Source organism: Delphinus delphis, chromosome 16, assembly GCF_949987515.2.
Source record: "Delphinus delphis chromosome 16, mDelDel1.2, whole genome shotgun sequence".
Lineage (NCBI taxonomy): Eukaryota > Metazoa > Chordata > Mammalia > Artiodactyla > Delphinidae > Delphinus > Delphinus delphis.
In genome coordinates, this window is record NC_082698.1 from 82,588,296 (window position 1) to 82,606,049 (window position 17,754).

The 17,754-nt window shown below is 49.1% G+C and overlaps 1 protein-coding gene across 2 annotated transcripts in view; it reads left to right on the forward strand.

The window, feature by feature from the left end:
* The first annotated feature begins 5,548 nt into the window (after positions 1-5,548).
* The window catches only part of PGBD5 (piggyBac transposable element derived 5), an 89,291-nt gene continuing 77,085 nt past the window's right edge, over positions 5,549-17,754 (forward strand). For both annotated transcript variants that reach the window (XM_060033787.1, XM_060033788.1), the window contains exon 1: positions 5,549-5,873. In XM_060033787.1, coding sequence (XP_059889770.1) covers positions 5,549-5,873 — 325 coding nt within the window. The remainder of the gene's footprint in view (positions 5,874-17,754) is intronic.

Consider the following 17,754-nt stretch of genomic DNA (forward strand, 5'->3'; position numbering starts at 1 on the left):
CTAGATCTCTCAGCAGCATTTGACAGTTACACCTTCCTCAGAATACACGCTTAGCCTCTAAAACTTTGCTTTGTCTCAGGTTTCTGAATTCTCAGTCTCCTTTGGTGGTTTCTTCTCATTTCCCTCATGTCTAAATATGAGTGTGTGGGAGACTGGGATTGACACATATACACTATTGATACTATGTATAAAATAGAGAACTAATGAGGACATAACTGTAACCACAGGGAACTCTACTTGATGCACTTGTGGTGACCTGAATGGGAAGGAAGTCCAAAAGGGAGGGGATAAATGTATGTGTATGTCTGATTCATTTTGCTGTGCAGTAGAAACTAACACAACATTGTAAAGCAACTATCCCCCAATAAAAATTAATTAAAAAAATAAAATACAAAAAATGCAAAGCTTAAATAAATCAATAAATATGAGTGTGCCCCTCAGACTTCCTAATCCTTGGGTGGTCTTGTCCACTATCTACCACCGACCTACTGATGACGCCCACATTTCTAGCTCCAGTCCAGGCCGGAGCCTTGAATTCCAGGTTCCTCTCTTCAACTGCCTGCTTTCCAGATCCACTTAGATGTGTTAAATCCGACGCGTTCAAAACCAGGTTCTTATTCTTTCCCTGCAATCCTGCTGCTCTTGCAGTAGCTCAAGTAAAAAACTATGGAATCATTCTCAACTCATCTCTTTCACTGTCCGCTTTTAACTCTTCCGTAAAAGCTGTGGGTTCTACCTCCAAAATATATTCTCAGTCTGAGCAGTTCTCATCACCTCCATCACTACCACTCTGTTCCGTAACACCCTTTTTATACGTCTTGGACTATTGCAGTGGTATCCTAACTGGTCTTCCGGATTCCATCTTTGCTCTGTTCCTGTTTATCTTCCACTCAGCAGCTAGAGCGATCCATTTAAAATACAAGTCAGATCTTGTTACTTCTCTGCTTTCAGCTCGCCAGTGGCTCCCCATTTCACTCAAAATCCAGTCTTACAAGATTTAACAGCCAACTTCCTCTGCAGTTTCCTCTCCTACACTTCCCTCAGCGCTCTCTGCCTCAGCAGCACCAGCCTCCTTAGTGCTCACTGAGTACAGCTAGTGTGCGCCCACCTCGGGGACTTCGCACTTGTGTCCTTTTCCTGAATGCACTGGACTTGCTCTCTCAAGGATATGCCCCAGTGTCTTCTACCAGAGCAACGTCTGCCACCACACACACACACACACACCATTATCACCACCACCACAATCACCATGATCTCTGTCCCTCTACTTTTTACCCCTTATCAACAACTGATGTATTACATATTTATTTGTTTATTTGTTTCTCTTCTCCCCCTCTACTTGAATGTAAGTGCTATAAAAACAGATTTTTTTTTTCTGATTTATTCTCAGTGCTTAGAAGAGGGCTTGGTCCATAGTAGGTACTCAGTACATTTTTGATGAATTAGTGAATGAATGAATCAATCAGTCAATCAAGCAAGCAAGCAATGGAAATGTCAGGGCATCTCAATCCTAGAAAGGGATTTTTTCCCCATAGTTTCCTATCGTGTTACCCTGTATCATTCTTTCTCTGCCTCTTTGGGTTGACTCCTAGATAAATTCTTCATATAAAATCATTTTGAGCAAGGTTAATCCTTAGGTCCCTATGTCAGATATGACCCCAAAAGTCACACCTTGCCACGTACACTGGCCTTCAACCTCCTGCCCCCCACATACTGGCCATGGTTCAGCAGCTGTGTCTCTTCCTTCCTGTCGGTTCCAGGAGCTCCTTTTCAGCTCCAGCCCCCTCCTTTTGGGTGATGAACGCAATGTGGGGAGAGGCAGCAGCTGCCCCGACTCTATCTCTGCCTTCCCTGCCCACGGTGACCCAGCAACACACAGACTGCCCAAGCCTGACTTGGCCTGTGAAGTGTGGGGCTGGCCAGGCCAGTCTCTGGTGCGTTTCCATTCCCTGCAGCAGCTTGGCCATTTGCAAAATAAAAATTGTAAAAGTACCGACAGGAAGAAATATACACCATATTTTATCATTCTAAGATACCCACTTTTTTCTCTCTCTCTCTCTCTCACATTTCACATCTCAAACATCAGGAATCGTCTTGTAGTTGGTGGTGGGCAAGTGGGAATTCCTACGTAGCCTGAGCCTGTGTCAGCAAGGTTACGATTCCAGGGCATGCCTGGCTGTCTATTCCCCTCGGTACTTTAGGCTGAGGACCTTTTGATGACCAATTAAAGAAGGAAAATAAAGCTGGTTATTGTATGAAAACCTTGGATAAGACAAACAAACAAATACCAGCATTAAGCCATGCAGAACAGAGGGCAGCAACTTGGATGACCTCAAGGCACTTCTATAAGAAGTGTGGTGTGACAGAGGCTCTGGGTGGCTCAGAGGAACATACCCGTGGGGAAAACCTGGGCATTGAAAACTCTCAGTGAGAAAGTAAATAAGACTAGTGAGATGAAGTTTTAGGAAAATGCTAACCAATTATTTTAACGTATTTTTATGTGCTCATTAGAGTGCTACATGATAAAAATCTGTATCTGTATTTAGATTTGATACTATAAATAATTATCAAAGAGGTGTTTTTGATATGTTTAAATTTAAATTATTAGGGAAAAGAAAACACTGTATCATAGTTTAAATGGTAGCATTTTTTCTTTCGTGGTGATACATACCACAAAAGTGTACTATACCATGAAAGGAGGCCTAGACTCAATGAAATACGGCTACTGGCCCCAGGTGCATAAAAGTACGAACCCCTGGTTTAACAAAACCTAAGGAATCTCCTACACAAATGAACTGCTTTTGCTACCTGGAGCTCTTTGAGAAGACTATAAACCAAAAGCTCAATATTAACCTACAATTACTTAATTATATTACAACGTTATATTATTTGGAAGATGTTTTCAAATGACTCAAAATTAAAAGATCTTAGTGTCACATTGGTTCTGTAATTATCCTCACAAATATGTTACTTATAAAAGTTAATGATGTAGAATCATCATGGTAGCTTCAAGTAGGAAGTTGCCAGGCAGATGGGAAAGTTCTTTTGCCTTTTGTTTTCCAATTGTTTTCTTCCTTTCCTCTCTTCCCTCCACAATGAGAAGCAGCCACTGTCTTTAAAGGTTGGAATATTTTTACTTTTCTAGGTTTTTACTTTACTGGGTTAAACAAAGTAACATGCTAAACATTGATTCTAAACAGGACTAGTCATCTAATTTTTATTTGACAAGCTTTGGGGTAACAATTTGATTTGGAAATTTGGTCTTTTGTGACCAAATAATCCTCTTCCCACTGTTACATGCTGTGTGAGCTACAAGCACTTTGAGGTCAGGAATGCACAAAGGCCCGGCATTTCCTTGGGATTAGTACCATACAAATGCAAATTAAGGACAGTGGAAGGCTGTGTCCATCCATGTGACTCTCACTGCTCTGTTCTGTGCTGCCTAGCGGTAGCAAAGCAATCCATTGTTTTAAAAACACACACTTGCCTTAGCTGCTGACTCTTTCATTGGCTACCTGAAGGAGAGAAGGAGGAATTCTTTCCCATAGAATCCACCCCTCTGGATCCTATTCAATTATTTTTAATAGATAACATGAAATCTCACAGGAGTCTTACACAATTTCTAATTGCAGGATTTGTACTCGAAGTATGGAGTCTTATTTTGCTCCTTGCATCTGCGGTCTATGCTTCACATGACCCTTTGTGGTAAGCCTGAGGACCTGTACATACCCTCTTTAAACTCTTTGGCTGGTTGGCACAGTATATAGATATGTTGGAAATCAGTTCTTTTCTGTGGCATAATTCTTCCAAGGGAGTTGAAATGCTTTGCAAACACTTCTCATTTGTCAGTCAATCCATAAAGCAAGCCATGTTATGTGAATCCCTTCCTTCTTATATGTTGTCTTTCGGTGATTTTCATGAAGTTCTGCCTGTACAGTGGCTCTGGTTTGGGAGGAGGAAACATGGGGGCTGGGAAGAGAGGTCAGGAACAGAAATTACCTGCCTGACAGAACTGACCTCAGTTGATGGCAGAATGGTCCCCACATCTTTATCCTTTATGCCTGCTTAGAAATAGCAACATGCCTTTCCATTTTGTGTAATTATTTAGCTAATACCCGGTAGGATTTGTAAGCCCTCACATTGCTGTGGATTTATTTTATTTCAGAGTGATAGTGACTTTATGACCCAATTAACATCAGTGTGACTTATTGCAGTATTTGTGGGAGGGAGAGGGGGCGCAAGAAGACAAGACAGACGGATCCTATGTACCACCATCAACAGGATGACCGCCACACACTCCTGTCCATGGAAGAGGGGCAGTTGGAACCTCTCTGTTCTATTTATCAGAGCCCTGAAGCCCGGGTGATTGTGCTATATTTTAACAGACGAGTGTGTCAAATGTCTGAGGGAAGGAGATACTGAAATAGCGGTGTTAGAGTAATCAATATTTTGGTGGTAGTGAATATGTTGAATTTAAAAGATGTCAAACGTCAAAGACGATGACGAATGACTACCTAACTGCCGATGCCGCCACCCTCAAATTACAGGGGTACGAAGGGAGACTGACCCCAGAAATGGACCGGCGAGGCCGGCTCCTAATCGCAGCAAGGTTCCCGGAAGCCGGACAGCCCTTGTATTTATAGGAGCAAGCGGCGCAGCCCGCCGTGACCCACGGGCAGCAGCAGCAGCGCAGAAGCAGCCGGGGAATTGTGACCCTCCGCCTACCTGGACCGTTTCCGCAGCGCCTGATTCAGAACCACCGGGGCGGACAGCTCCCCGGCGCCCGGTGTAGGGCGCCTACTGCGGAAGGGAACGTGAGCGCGGAGGGTCCGCGCACCCTCAGCGGGCTCGGGCGGCGGAAGAGCACACTGCGTCCTCCTCAGGGAGACCCACTTGGTTCCTCCCTTTTCCCCCAGGGGCAGCGAAGGGCCTGCTGTGGCCGTCCCGGGCGGCGCGTCCCGACATGCGAGGGGACTGGCCGGAGCCGCCGCCCGCCTCCTGCCCGCCCCCTGCCCGCCCCCTGCCCGCCTCCCCAGCCCCTCGCCTCGCCCGCTCGTCTCGCCCCGCCCCGGTGGGGCGGACGGGGGGGCGTTCCCGGCGCAGAGCCCGCCCAGTCCCTCTCGCCCGGCCCGGGTCTGGCTCCCCATTGGCCGGCAGGCTGGAGGCGCGAGGAGGCGGGGCCCGCCTCTGGCGGCTCGCGCCCGGGAAGGTTGGCCGGGGAGCGCGGGTAGCCGCTGCGGGTAGGGTGCGCGGCGAAGCGGCGGGCGCAGAGGAGACGCAGCGGCGACGGGAGCGGCGGCGCCTGGTCCGGGCCGCAACCCCTGCTTCCCGCCGCGGCCCGCAGCCCGCGGCGCCCGAGCTCCGAGGCGCTTCCCCGGGCGCTGGGCCCGAGGCGGCCAAGACGGCGGGCCGGCCGGGCGCGGGGCGGCGGGCGCTGTGCTGCGGGCTGCGCTGGTGGGGGACGGCGGGCCGCGGCGCGGGCCCGGGGCCCGGCGCGTGCGGCTGGGAGGCGCTGTGGGGGGCCGGCGCGCGGGCGGCGGCCGGGGCCATGGCCGAGGGCGGCGGGGGCGCGCGGAGGAGGGCGCCGGCGCTGCTCGAGGCGGCCCGCGCGCGCTACGAGAGCCTGCACATCTCGGACGACGTGTTCGGCGAGTCGGGCCCGGACAGCAGCGGGAACCCCTTCTACAGCACGTCGGCCGCCTCGCGCTCCTCCTCGGCCGGATCCTCGGACGACGAAGCCGAGCGCCCCGGCCCCGCGCGGGGCCCCGGCGCCCCCGCCGTCGCCGCGCAGGAGTCGGAGGAAGACGAGGCTGGCGCGGGCTGGAGCGCCACGCTGCGGGACCGCCCGGCCCCGCGCTTCGAGGGCACCGGCGGTAAGGCGCGGCCCGGGGGCGGGGGCGCGAGAATTCCCGACGCTCCACGGGTCGGCTTGCGGGTGGCAGCTGTGCGTTTCAGGAAACACACGAGGCTGCGGCAGCGTGCCGGGGCTCCGCCGAGTTCCTCGTGGGTGGACAGGATGAGGCGAGGCCGCGGCAGCACGGGGGAGTGTACCCTCACGTGCTGGGAGTGTCCCCGCGTCCCGCACCAGAAGCCACTCGCCCCTGGGGGGTGGGTCAGAGTTAGGTTCTCCTAGTTGAGGGGATCCTGAAAACCTGGCGTGTCTTAGGGCGGGGGAGTCATTTTGCGTTGCTGGCCCCAGAGCAAGCCTTACCCGGGCGCCAGGGGTGGGGCAGGTAGCGGTTGGAGCGAGGCCCTGGGAGGGCTGAGAGGCCACCCATGGCGTCTTCACTGGGCTTTAGTTTTCTGCAGTTAATCTGAGAAACTTTCCGTGTCCGTGCCGTTGAGAATCTCTTGCGAAAAACAGGGAAGAGTGAAAGGACCAGTTGGGCAGCATCAAGGCGTATGCTTTTGCACCGGAAGGCACTTTCACGTGTGTCCTGCTTACTGTTACGGTCATAGACCAGCCCCTGATACCTGGAGAAGGGCTGGCAGCTCTGGCTGCTTGAGGTCCTCTTTGCTGCCTCCTTTCTTGGGAGGTGGTTTTAAAATACCTCCACTTGCCCCGCGGAAGCTCGGTAGCCTCTGCTCTCTCCCGGAGCTGGAGGCCAGCCATTTGCACTTGTCCTCTGATGCTTTTGTTCCTTGCTCTGCGCCGCCTTCCGTGGCAGCCCCTGGTTTCTGCACAATGTTTTCATGGGTGGAATGGCAAGCAGCCGGTGATGCTGACGACCAGGGAGTGGCCGCAGTGGGCATGATGCTGGGTGAGCTGCGGCTTACCCTGTGGCTCTCCCCATGGCTCTCCCCGAGGCTCTCCCCGATTATTGTTTGACTGGTCGGGAACACAGCCCATAGGAGGACAGGACCAAGGGACCCCTGGCTGGTGGCTGGACTCGGATCAGGACATCAGGCTGCAGCCTGCTGCCAGGGCTGGCTGGACTCTCAGCAAGGAGTGGTCTGCAAGCCTCCAGCAGTCAGGCTGCAGTGTGGATATGCTAAGCTACAGCTGGGCCTCCAGAGTCCAGGTTAGCTGTGCAGTGTTGGAGGTGGGTACATTTAAAAGCAGGTTCTTATTTGGGCTTTGATTAAGAGTGTGGGAGTTTTCAGTCACATCACTCTGTATAAATCCTTTCACCCCCCCCCCATATTTTCCAAAAGGTCATAAAGTCTTCCAGCCCCAGACAGCTGTTTTTCATATCGGCTCTTAAGAATTTGTACCTACCCAGAGCCCTGGTTTGGCAGGCTTTATGCAGTGAGTGTCTGTGATCCAGTTTTTGATCTTGGAACACTTGTGATGCGTGTCTGCTTGGGAGGATGCGGCGTTTCCACTGTCTCAGGAGAAAACAGGGAAATTGTGTTGGGTTCAGCCTGGTTATGAATAAGATTCATGAGTATGCTGGTTTGAGGAGGCTGAACACACTGAAATTTTAAAGCAATATTATGTTTCTTAGTAACCTATAAATGGGAGAAGTTCTGCAGCAGAGCAGTTTAGCCACTGCAGCACAAACGGTCAGGAAGAGCAGCATCGTGTGTCAGTTGGCGTTAGGTTCAAGTTCTCCTTCCTTCACACGTCCACTGAGTTCACACCTGGACCTGAGAATCGCAGTCAAGCACTATAAGCAAAGACCTTAGTGGTTATTTGATGGTATATTTATACCTATTTTTGCTTTCCTATTTTGTGTAGGAGCACAGCCCTAGTTAAGAACTTTCTTCTTCCTTGCAGCGCCTTCTCCCTGAGGGAATTTGGGGTAGCGGTGGAGGGATGACATTGATGGTTTATTAAGTAAGAATTCAGGTCCCCTGAAACAATGGAATAGGGTTTACGGGGGCTGAAAATAGGTGCAGAAATATGCTGCTGGTGAGAGAAAATCCTTGTGCCTTACCGGTGTGGAGAGAGAGGTGTGTTAAGAGGCATGAGAGCTGCATCCTGGATGCCCTGAGCAAAGAAGGGTCAGCCTGCAAAGTTTACCAAGTCCAGTAGCTCAGACGCTCCAGCCAGAGTGTGCTCCCCACTTTTAAGGAACGCAGCCTGCACCTCCCTCCATCTTTGTTTCCCAGTTTGTTGATGGATCTCACTGGGCTGGTACGGTGGGAAGGAGACCAAGCCAGAGCGTGGCATTTTGACCTGTAATCAGCCCTCATCAAAGAAAACCCCTAATGGAAATTGCTGTTGCTGCTAGAATCAGATGAGGAAAGCAAAGGATTCTAGACTCATGGAACAGGCTTCCTGCCTGCCTCCTGCTGTGAAAAACCACGTAGGCGTCTGTATGGAAATAGGCGTGTATGCATGTGACTGTCTTAAGTGAAAATGCGTTATCGCTTGTGCTGAGCCTGGTTTCTTCTATCAGAAAGAGGTTATGACCGCTGTCTGCGAGCCCTCTTGATGACCTGGAACCCTTTTCAGAGAGTCCCTGTGTAGGAGAGAGACGCTGGGCACCACTGTGCCTTTGATCTGCCTTCAGAGCCGCCTTTGATCTGCATTCAGAGCTGCTTTTGGCCCGGCGTGGGAGGGAGAGTACACAGTAGGGAGACATTGGATGCCCCGGAGGAGGGGAGGGAGGAGGAAGCATTTCTGTGGTTAAGGTTGTCTTCTCAGCCTCTTCGTTTTGTTTTTTTCAGTGTATTTAGCTCCCTAAGTGCACTTAGGGAGGCTCTCCAGAAGTGCACTTATGGGTGGGGAGGTCCTCTCTCTCACACCCCCTTCCCTTCTCTCTCCTCCCGCTGGGTTCTCTTGGGATGGTTTAAGTACAGAGACCCTGTGTGGGTCATTTTAACCCCTGGTGGGTGGAGGGGTCTGCCTGGAGGCAGAAAGTGGTTGCTGGGAGCTCAGGGCCCAGGACTGTCTTCTAACCAGACTCGCAGGGTATCCCCCTAAAATAGCCCCCTCAAGCTGTCAGCCTCGTCTGCCCACCGTGCAAATAACCATGCAAGCGCACTCTTTGGAAACAGCATGAAATTCAGCTGCTTTGGGAGCTCCTGCCCTTTCTGAGCAGTCTTGTGATTCGTTCTTTCTGAGGAGGCAAAGGAACAGGCAGATTGACAGATGCTCGGGGGTTTCTTCTGTTTGGCTTTGTGGGTCCTTTGTCGTGGGAGGCTGGGATCTGAGCTATTTACTCTTTCCATGAGAGCGTGGACTTCACAGGAGTTGTCTTCCCATGGCCCATGTCAGCCACCCTCTGTCATCATGCAGTGGGGAGGTGTGACCTTGAGAAGATGGGGGGGGACGTATGGCATTGATAATTAACACTGTGAAATGTTTTATCTTTAGAGTTTGTTGTTGGTTTATTTGGTTTAGAGTCTTTTTGACTAACAAGGAAGAAGAGAAGCACCTTTCTCTTAAAACCAGAATTAAACCGAGACCTTCTACCGTAGTGGGATTTGTCAGCTAAGATCCTGGGCCCCTCTGGTGTCAGGTAAGCAGCTGCTCCCACCTTTAGCTCTGTGGCTCCGGGGGGAGCTCAGATCGTGGTGAGCTATGAGATTAATCGCATGCAGTGCTACCTAATACTCAAGCGCATGCGCGGCCAGGCAGCTTTCCGAGAAGGGAGCTTCCTGGGAGAGGTGTTTTGCTCTCTTCCTAGGAGTCTTCTCCTGTGGTGGGGAAACTTGAGCTCATGAGGAGTATAATAACCTACAGTTTGCATCTGTAACTTGCTTTTTCATGCATTATCGCACTGAATCGGCACAGGTACTCTGTGTGGGAGTTCTCTTCTCCACTTCACAGAGAAAGACAGATGGGGCTTTTCTGCCAGAGTCTGAGGGTAACGAGATTACCTTGGTTAAGTGATCACCACCGTCTAACTGCTCAGACTTGATAATCCAGGAAAGGTAGTGGGTTGGGTTTTTTTTGTTTGTGTGTTTGTTTTTCACCTAGAATTCTTTCCAGTCAAAAATATTTATATTGGTTTTCACGTTTATACGTGGATTTGCCGTTCCCTTTTCTGGAAACATATATAGTCCTGTGAGGCTTAATGCAGGTATGGATTTGTGTATTTCAGTGGGATTTCAGCCCCGCAGTCCGGGACTGAAACAGAAGACCTAGGATTTCATCTAGCTTCTGATTTAATCCCTGCTCCCCTGAGCCATGGTAATGGGAGGTCAGAGCTCCTCTGCGGGGAGCAGGGCTTTGAATACACCAGCACCCTGGGAGTTTAGTGTGGTCTAGTACTCAGTTTTACAGTGTAACACTCACCTTTATTTTTAAGAGCTGTGAGTATATTTTTTTCTTATTAACAAGTAATATATGTTCATTTTAGGAAAAAAACCAAGAAGAAAAACGGTAAAATTTTTAAAAATCCCATAATCTCCCGTTACTCAGAGATAATCACAGTTAACTCATTGAGTGTACCCTTCATAAATCTTAGGTTACATATTATTGGTGACCTGCTTTTTAGTTCTAATTAATATATCGTAAACCTTTTCCATTTCAATTTTAAAGTGTCGTTTTAATGAACCAGTTCCCTTTGGGTGGGCGTTGGGTTCATTGCCCCCCTCCCTGTTTACATATATTTATTTATATTTATTCTGCTGTGATAAATATTCTTGAAGTTTAAGTTTGTGTGCTCATCTTTAATATATTCCTTAGCATAAAATGATCAAAGCAGAGTTGAATAAGGATTTTGTACATTTTAACATTTTTGATCTCTCTTGTGAAATAGCATTCTGGAAACGCAGCTACTTACACCCTGGCCAGCAGTGTACCAGAAAGTCCATTAGAAAGTCTGGCTTCTAAGGCAGCGAACCAACGTGTGATTCCTGCTGGTAGTGTGGCCCTGAGAGGGTGTTCCCTGTAATAAAGCTTACTGAGGTGTGACACACACAGCACGCGAGTCACCGTGTGCAGCACAGCCCTGCAGCTCCCCAGGTGAAGGTAGAGTCCCTCCAGCCCCTTCCCAGTCAGTACCTAGTACTTTTTTTATTGCGGTACCGCAGGCCTCTCACTGTTGTGGCCTCTCCCGTTGCGGAGCACAGGCTCCGGACGCGCAGGCTCAGCGGCCATGGCTCACGGGCCCAGCCGCTCCGCGGCATGTGGGATCTTCCCGGACCGGGGCACGAACCCGTGTCCCCTGCATCGGCAGGCGGACTCTCAACCACTGCGCCACCAGAGAAGCCCATATCCAAGTCTTATTTTTACAGTCTTTTTTATTTCGCCTTGTAGCATTCCATTGTATAAATACTACAGTTTGTTATCTATTATCCTATCAGTGGACTTTTGGACTGTTTTCAGGCTTTTATGAATAAAGCTACCAATATTCTTGAGCATGTTTTTGATAGACATATACATAATTTCCCTGGGGCGTATATACCTAGGAGTAGGATCTCTGGGTCATAGAACAGGTGTGTCGTTTCAGCCTTGGCGCCGTAGACACCATGGGCCGGGGGGATCCTTTGTCGCAGAGGCTGTCCTGTGCGTTGAAGGATACTCAGCAGCCCTCCTGGCCTCTGCCCGCTGAAAGCCAACAGCATGCCTTCCTCTAGTCGTGACAAACAAACTTCTCTCCGGGCACTACCAAGTATCCCTTGGGGAGCAAAGTCATCTGCAGTGGAGAACCACTGCCTGCAGTAGATACTACCAAATGGTTTTCCGTTTATACATGCGCCAGTGGTGTGTGAGATGCGCCATGTATTCGTTCAGCAAGCATGTTGAACCCTGCTGGGGTAAGTAAGGCATGTCTCCTGGGGTCCAGTAGGAGAGACAAAGCGAAGAAAAAGAGGTAAGAGTCTGTGATCAAAGTAAACCTGCATTTAGCCGGGATTCCAGAGGTACCTCACCTGATCCAGCTGGGTGGCACCTAATCCTCTGGCAGAGGTGGCCCCGAAGCTGCATCTTGAGGAATAAAAATGAATCAGGTGAAAAGGAAGGAAAAAGGCATCTCAAACAAGGGAGCAACTTAGGCAAAGGCTGGGGCGGAAGGTGGAAAGAAGCTCTGCCATCTTTGCCTACGGGCAGCCCCACTCTCCCTTGAGCTGAGCATCTTTACTTGAGGCCTTAGTGAAAATGGCTTGAAATTTGATGTTTGTCATTGTTACCATTGCAAGAAAACTGTAGCTGGAATCTGAAGTTGAAGTCCAGGCATGGGTACGGATTTACCCAGCAAATGCTGGATCCCCCAGTGAGGGGAATTTGGCAGGTTTGGCGAGAAATAAGTGCTTAGAGAGGGTGGAATCCATGGAGAGGCACTGGGGGTTTTTCTTTAAGGAAGGAAGAGGGGATATGAATGACAGCCAGAGTCAGTGTGGTAAAACCTTTATGGCCAAAGGATGTATAGTATCAATATTAACTTAGGGTGAGGGGGAGAATGTCATGCTACAAGAACAATAGGATACCTAAAATATCCTGTAACGTAAAGGGCCGCTCTGCCTGGATTGGCACATGGTATAAAGAACTTTCTTCCCCTTGCTTGTGAATTCCAGGAAGAATTACTACAGAAGTATGACTGTCTGGCCATACTTTTTTTGATTTATTAAATGCATACTAAATATTAGGTGTGTATTTAATAAATCAGTTTATTAAAACAATTAGAACCACAAATTCTTTCTCTTCTTATATCCTTGCCATTGCTTCCAACTTTAACCAAGGCAACATCACTCCTTGGTCAAGGCATTGGAGCCTTCATCTGCTGGGATTCCCAGATTCCAGTTTTGTTGATGCCCCGCCCCCTGCTTCTATCTCTCTTCCCATTGGCTATGGAAGAAGAGTGATCTTTACAAACCGGAGCTCATCCACTCACTTCTCTGCTTAAAACCTTTCAGTGGCTTCAACTTCAAGCCAAAGGGAATTCCCAAGTCCTTCACAGGGCCTGCTAGCCTTCCTGTCCCACGTTCCTTTGGGTACCTGTCCTACAGCACTCTCTCGCCACGTGACCTGTCCATCTCAGAGCCTTTGTGCCTGCCAGACCTTCACCTGGAATGTTCTTCCCAATACTCGAATAGCAGCCCTTGCTTGTGGTCTTGGTGGTCTTGGTTCAAATGGTGGTCTTGGTTCAAATGTCACTGCCTCCAAGAACCTAAAATCACTGTCTTCCCTCTGGTCCCTTTTAGCACCCATATAAGCTAACTCCTTCCCAGGGCTGAGATCTTGGATGTCTTGGTCATGGTTAGAACATGGTAATTCCTCAAGTTCTGTTGGATGAATGAATGAACAAAAGACTGGATGGATGCGGAAGTAGATTTTTTAAATGGGGGTGGGAATTGGTGTCGGTGAATAAATGTTTACAAGGACCTGTGCGTTTTTAACATCTAAATTGTGGAAGCGTGGATGGGGAATGAGTTCCTTCCCAGGAAGGCACTGAAGCAAGTCTAGGATGTGTTTAACAGGGATTTCCATCCTGGATGGAAGACTGAACTCGTTGGCCTCTGGGGAACACTCCAGCCCTGGGCTTCTACAACCTGCCCACTTTCTAGTAGCTGGAGACCTCCAAGACAGGTCTGTGTTAGGAATTTGCAGGGAACCAGCTCCTTGTACAGCTTAATTGTTTAACAAACGCCTGTGTATCACTTACTGTGTGCCAGATAGCGTCCTGAGCACTTTCTAACCTATGTAATCCTCATAACAACCCTGTGAGGTCAGGACTATTATTTTTCCTTTACTTTATTTTTTATTTTTTTTTGCGGTACGAGGGCCTCTCACTGTTGTGGTCTCTCCCGTTGCGGAGCACAGGCTCCGGACGCGCAGGCTCAGCGGCCATGGCTCACGGGCCCAGCCGCTCCGCGGCATGTGGGATCTTCCCGGACCGGGGCACGAACCCGTGTCCCCTGCATCGGCAGGCGGACTCTCAACCACTGCGCCACCAGGGAAGCCCTATTTTTCCTATTTTCAACATGAGGAAACTGAGTCACAGAGAGGTTAAGTGACATAGTATGGACTGGTCCCTTTGATTAGGGTACAAGTAAGCATCATACTTAAGCATGAATGTGAACCATGGTATATGCCGGTCAGATCAACTAATTAAAAATAAGTCCCTTGCAGGGGGCTCTGAGTTGAAGACCATTGTCATTCTCCAAATCTGTCTCACCCATTGACTCTCATCCCAGGCTTTGGCTGCACTTAATTTTCCAACGCCCCCTCACCCCACCCCGTGCAGCGAGAAGGGCCGATGCCTGGCTTCTGGGCAATGGAAGATGAGGCAAAGTGTGGACCCCATGCTCGGGCCTGACCAGGAGGAAGGCTCCTCTGGGCCACACGTCAGAGATGCTGGGGCCAGCAGATGAGAGGACCTTGTGTCTGAATCAGCATTCGGAGCACAGCCACCTGTGGATCAGTCATATCTGTCATGGACTAAATTTATGAAGAAATGAACTTCCCTCTTGGCAGGGGCATGTGGTGGAGGGCGGGTTTTACAGGAGCCAGCAGAGTCCTATTTGCGCAGATGTTGAAGAACAGAGACGGATGGGGGAAGCGAATTCAGACCAGCAGGGCTCTCGCTGACCATCTATGCAGGATTCACGAGGGGAGACTGGGAAAAAAAGCCTAGAGAAAAAGAATGAATTATTTGCATTCTCTCCGTGAAGTTCCCATTGTAACTTTGGAACAGGTGAGATGACGCAGGTAAGCAACGTGCATGGAGTATTCTAGACGCAGTTATTCATCGCACGTTGATGTTTTGAAGTGGTAGAGGGTTTGGAAGGGGCTTGGGGGTCGGTTTCTGGTGGGAGCGAGCATGCCCAGGGTAAAGGGCCTGGGCTCTGCTGCGTGCTCGCCCTGCAGTCTCGGGCAGGGGACCCAGTGGAGCTCCGCACCGAGAATCAGTAAAGACATGCGGGAAAGCACAGAGCTGGTGCTTCGTTCCAGGTAGCTGATTCTCATTCCTTTCAACTACTTTTTTCCTATGTGGCCAAAATGGATGGATATTGTGCTACTTAGAAGGTTTTCAAAACTTTTTAGCAACCAGAAACCTCAGGACAAAACCAGGAGGCTCTCTTGGAAGCCGGAGGGAGAGGCCCCGGAACCCACCCAGCTGGCCTCCCCACCCTCTCTGGCAGCCCTCGGTCGCGTGGCACCCTGTGAGGTGTTTCAGGATCCCTCTCCCATCTGTCGAGGGCCTTCATCTGGTGGAACCCAGGCTGGATGGGGAGAGAGACTCCACGGGCAGATGATGGACATCGGTGAGAAGCAGTTAGTGTCCTCGGCTCTGCTGGGCCCCATCCTCTTTCCCATGGTGGAGAGGAAACCAGTAGGTGAATGCAGTATTGTTGTCTCAGAGCCACCAAAAAGCTTCTGTGGCAAAGGTGATTAAAAATGTAATTACTTTAGAAGAACCAGAGAGGGAGGAGACCTGTTTTCTCAAGTTTGGAAGACAGAGTTACAAAGAGAATATAAGGGATTGGGATAAAGGATAATTTTCTGGGAAGAAAAAAATAGAAACAAGTGGAATCATTTAGAGAGTGGTTAATGAAGGGCTTGCTTACGTGAGCTCCTTCTACATTTGGGGAAGTGGAGAATCAGTAGTATCTTCAAGAAGCTTCCCTGGGACCCCCGCTGTGTCAGTGGGGTGTGCTGAGTAAAGACGCCGAGGTTCCGTGAGTGAGTAGACCTTCACTTTAGAACTCACATTTGAAAAAATCTACCCCTTCTTCCTCACCTGCCTGTAATGATGCTTGCTTTCCTTGGGCCCCAGCGTTTGAGGTACATAAAAATGTTCCATTTGGTTTGCTCTTAGCACTATTGTATTTCAGCAAAATTCCCAGTCAGGCTTCCTTGGCTAGCTGAGAAACTGGACCACAGGTATTTCACCTGAGGGGACATGCATTCAGAATTCCAGTGGAATCTAGAAAATTACATAATTGGAAATTGGCGATAACTCCAGTGAGAAGGCGTTTAAGATTGGAAGAGGTGAATTTTAGGTAAAAATCAGCAAGTGTAAATTCACAGTGTGTATCACACGTTTATAGACTCATTGTCTTCAAGAAGTTTGGCAGAGAAGAAATAGAAAGATTTTGAAAAGATGATGGTAAGTTCAGGGAGACGGCAGATTCCATCAGGGAAGTTGGAGTGGCCGGCTGCCAGGGTACAGCCCAGACTCCACGTGAGATGCTGTGTTGGGAGGGAGGGGGACCTGTCCCAGCTCAGCATCCAAAGCGCCGCCTCCTGCAGGGCAGCTCCAGGCACCCAACGAGATCCTATGTGGTCTGACAGAGGAGGCGCTCGGTGAAGTACCCTCCCCACTGTCTTGCTGGGCTCCTAAGAGCAATTCCCAGTGTCCCTGCTGCCAAAGGACCAGCCAAAGCCATGTGCCCCCTGGGGTGTGCCAACATTCTTTCACCCCAGTAGGTCATTGGCAGCAGGGCTGGAAAACGTTTAAGTACAGCTGCCTGGAAAGCTAAAGTTAAACGGCCCCCAAAAGAAAAGCTCTTGAGTTCAGACGTCATCTCTTCTTTTGAATACACTTCATTCATGTGGCCTGTGATGGGCCAGGCACTGTGTCAGCAGCTGGGGCTTGAGAAGTGGATAAGGAAAGCATGGTGCCCAGCCCTGAAGACAGGAAGTGCTCCAAGACTTGTGACCCGTATGGTGGGTGCTGTCGTAAGCACAAGGGCATCCTGGTGCTGTGGGAGCTGCCAGGACCAGCACTTCTGTAGATCTGTAAATGTGACCGGCACACGGCACCAAGGGAAGCCAAGGATGGTTTGCTCAGATACTTGCTTCTCACCGGCTCCAGAGTGGCTCCCCCGGGATGGGATATCAGGAGCTGGGCACGCGGGATCGCTCTGCATAGAAGGATCACAGCTGTGCCTACGTTCTGACCTGCAGCCGATTCCCGTTTCCGTTAAGGAGTCCAGCTAAAGGCGATACTGACAACAGATCATCTTACCCTAAACTTGTTACTGGGAATAAAAAAAAAAGTCAGTGATGGTTGTGGACTTAAAAAGAAAAGGAAAACTTCTTTTCTTGGTAGTTTTCATACTGTGCAGTCTTTTAAAAATTATACACCTCAAGTGTCTAATTTTATTTACATGCATTAATATCATACATGGGGTTTAACTGCAGTCCTGTTTCCCCCTTTCTTGTTAGAATTCTCCTCACTGCCTGCCTCTGTGTAGTCTGTGTTGACCACTTGTTGCTCATTCGCAAACACATTTGCGCATATACATCATGTGTAGGAGTTTTGGGGTCACTGTTTGACAAATACAGACTCACTTTGTATACTTTGTATTATGCTCTTCTCATTCAGTAATACTTCATCAGTAACTTCCTTCTATTCCTAGCTTAGTTTATTTTTATAAGGAATGACTGCCAAACTTTTAGCAAATGCCTTTATTTTTATCAAAATGCATTTATCGCTGTGGTCCTATTTTTTATTCACATTTAATTTATGGACGAAGTAGATTTCACTGATTTCCTGGTATTGAGGTTCCCTTACTTTCCTGGAATGTATCCAAGTCGGTCTCTTTGATAGATGGCTGAATTCCGTTGTTTGCTGGTATTAGTTTAGCGTTTCTGTAGCTAATCCATCCTAAGCCAGATTTGTTCATTGTTCCCCCCCCATCTCTCTCAGGTCTGAGTATTAAAATAATGCTCAGCTTCACAAAATGAATTGGCTTATTATTGTCTAATTGCCTGTTGCCATTCAGCGGTGGAATTATGCCTTAGACACAGCTCAGCTGTGAACCTGTCTGGTCCCAGTACTTCTGAATTTTCCACGTCTTGAATCATTTTGATGATTTATGTTTTCCTAGGAAATCATCTATTCTAGGTTTTCAAATTTGTTAATGTAAAATTCCATGCAGTTTTGCAAAATGGTTCTTTCGGATTTGCTT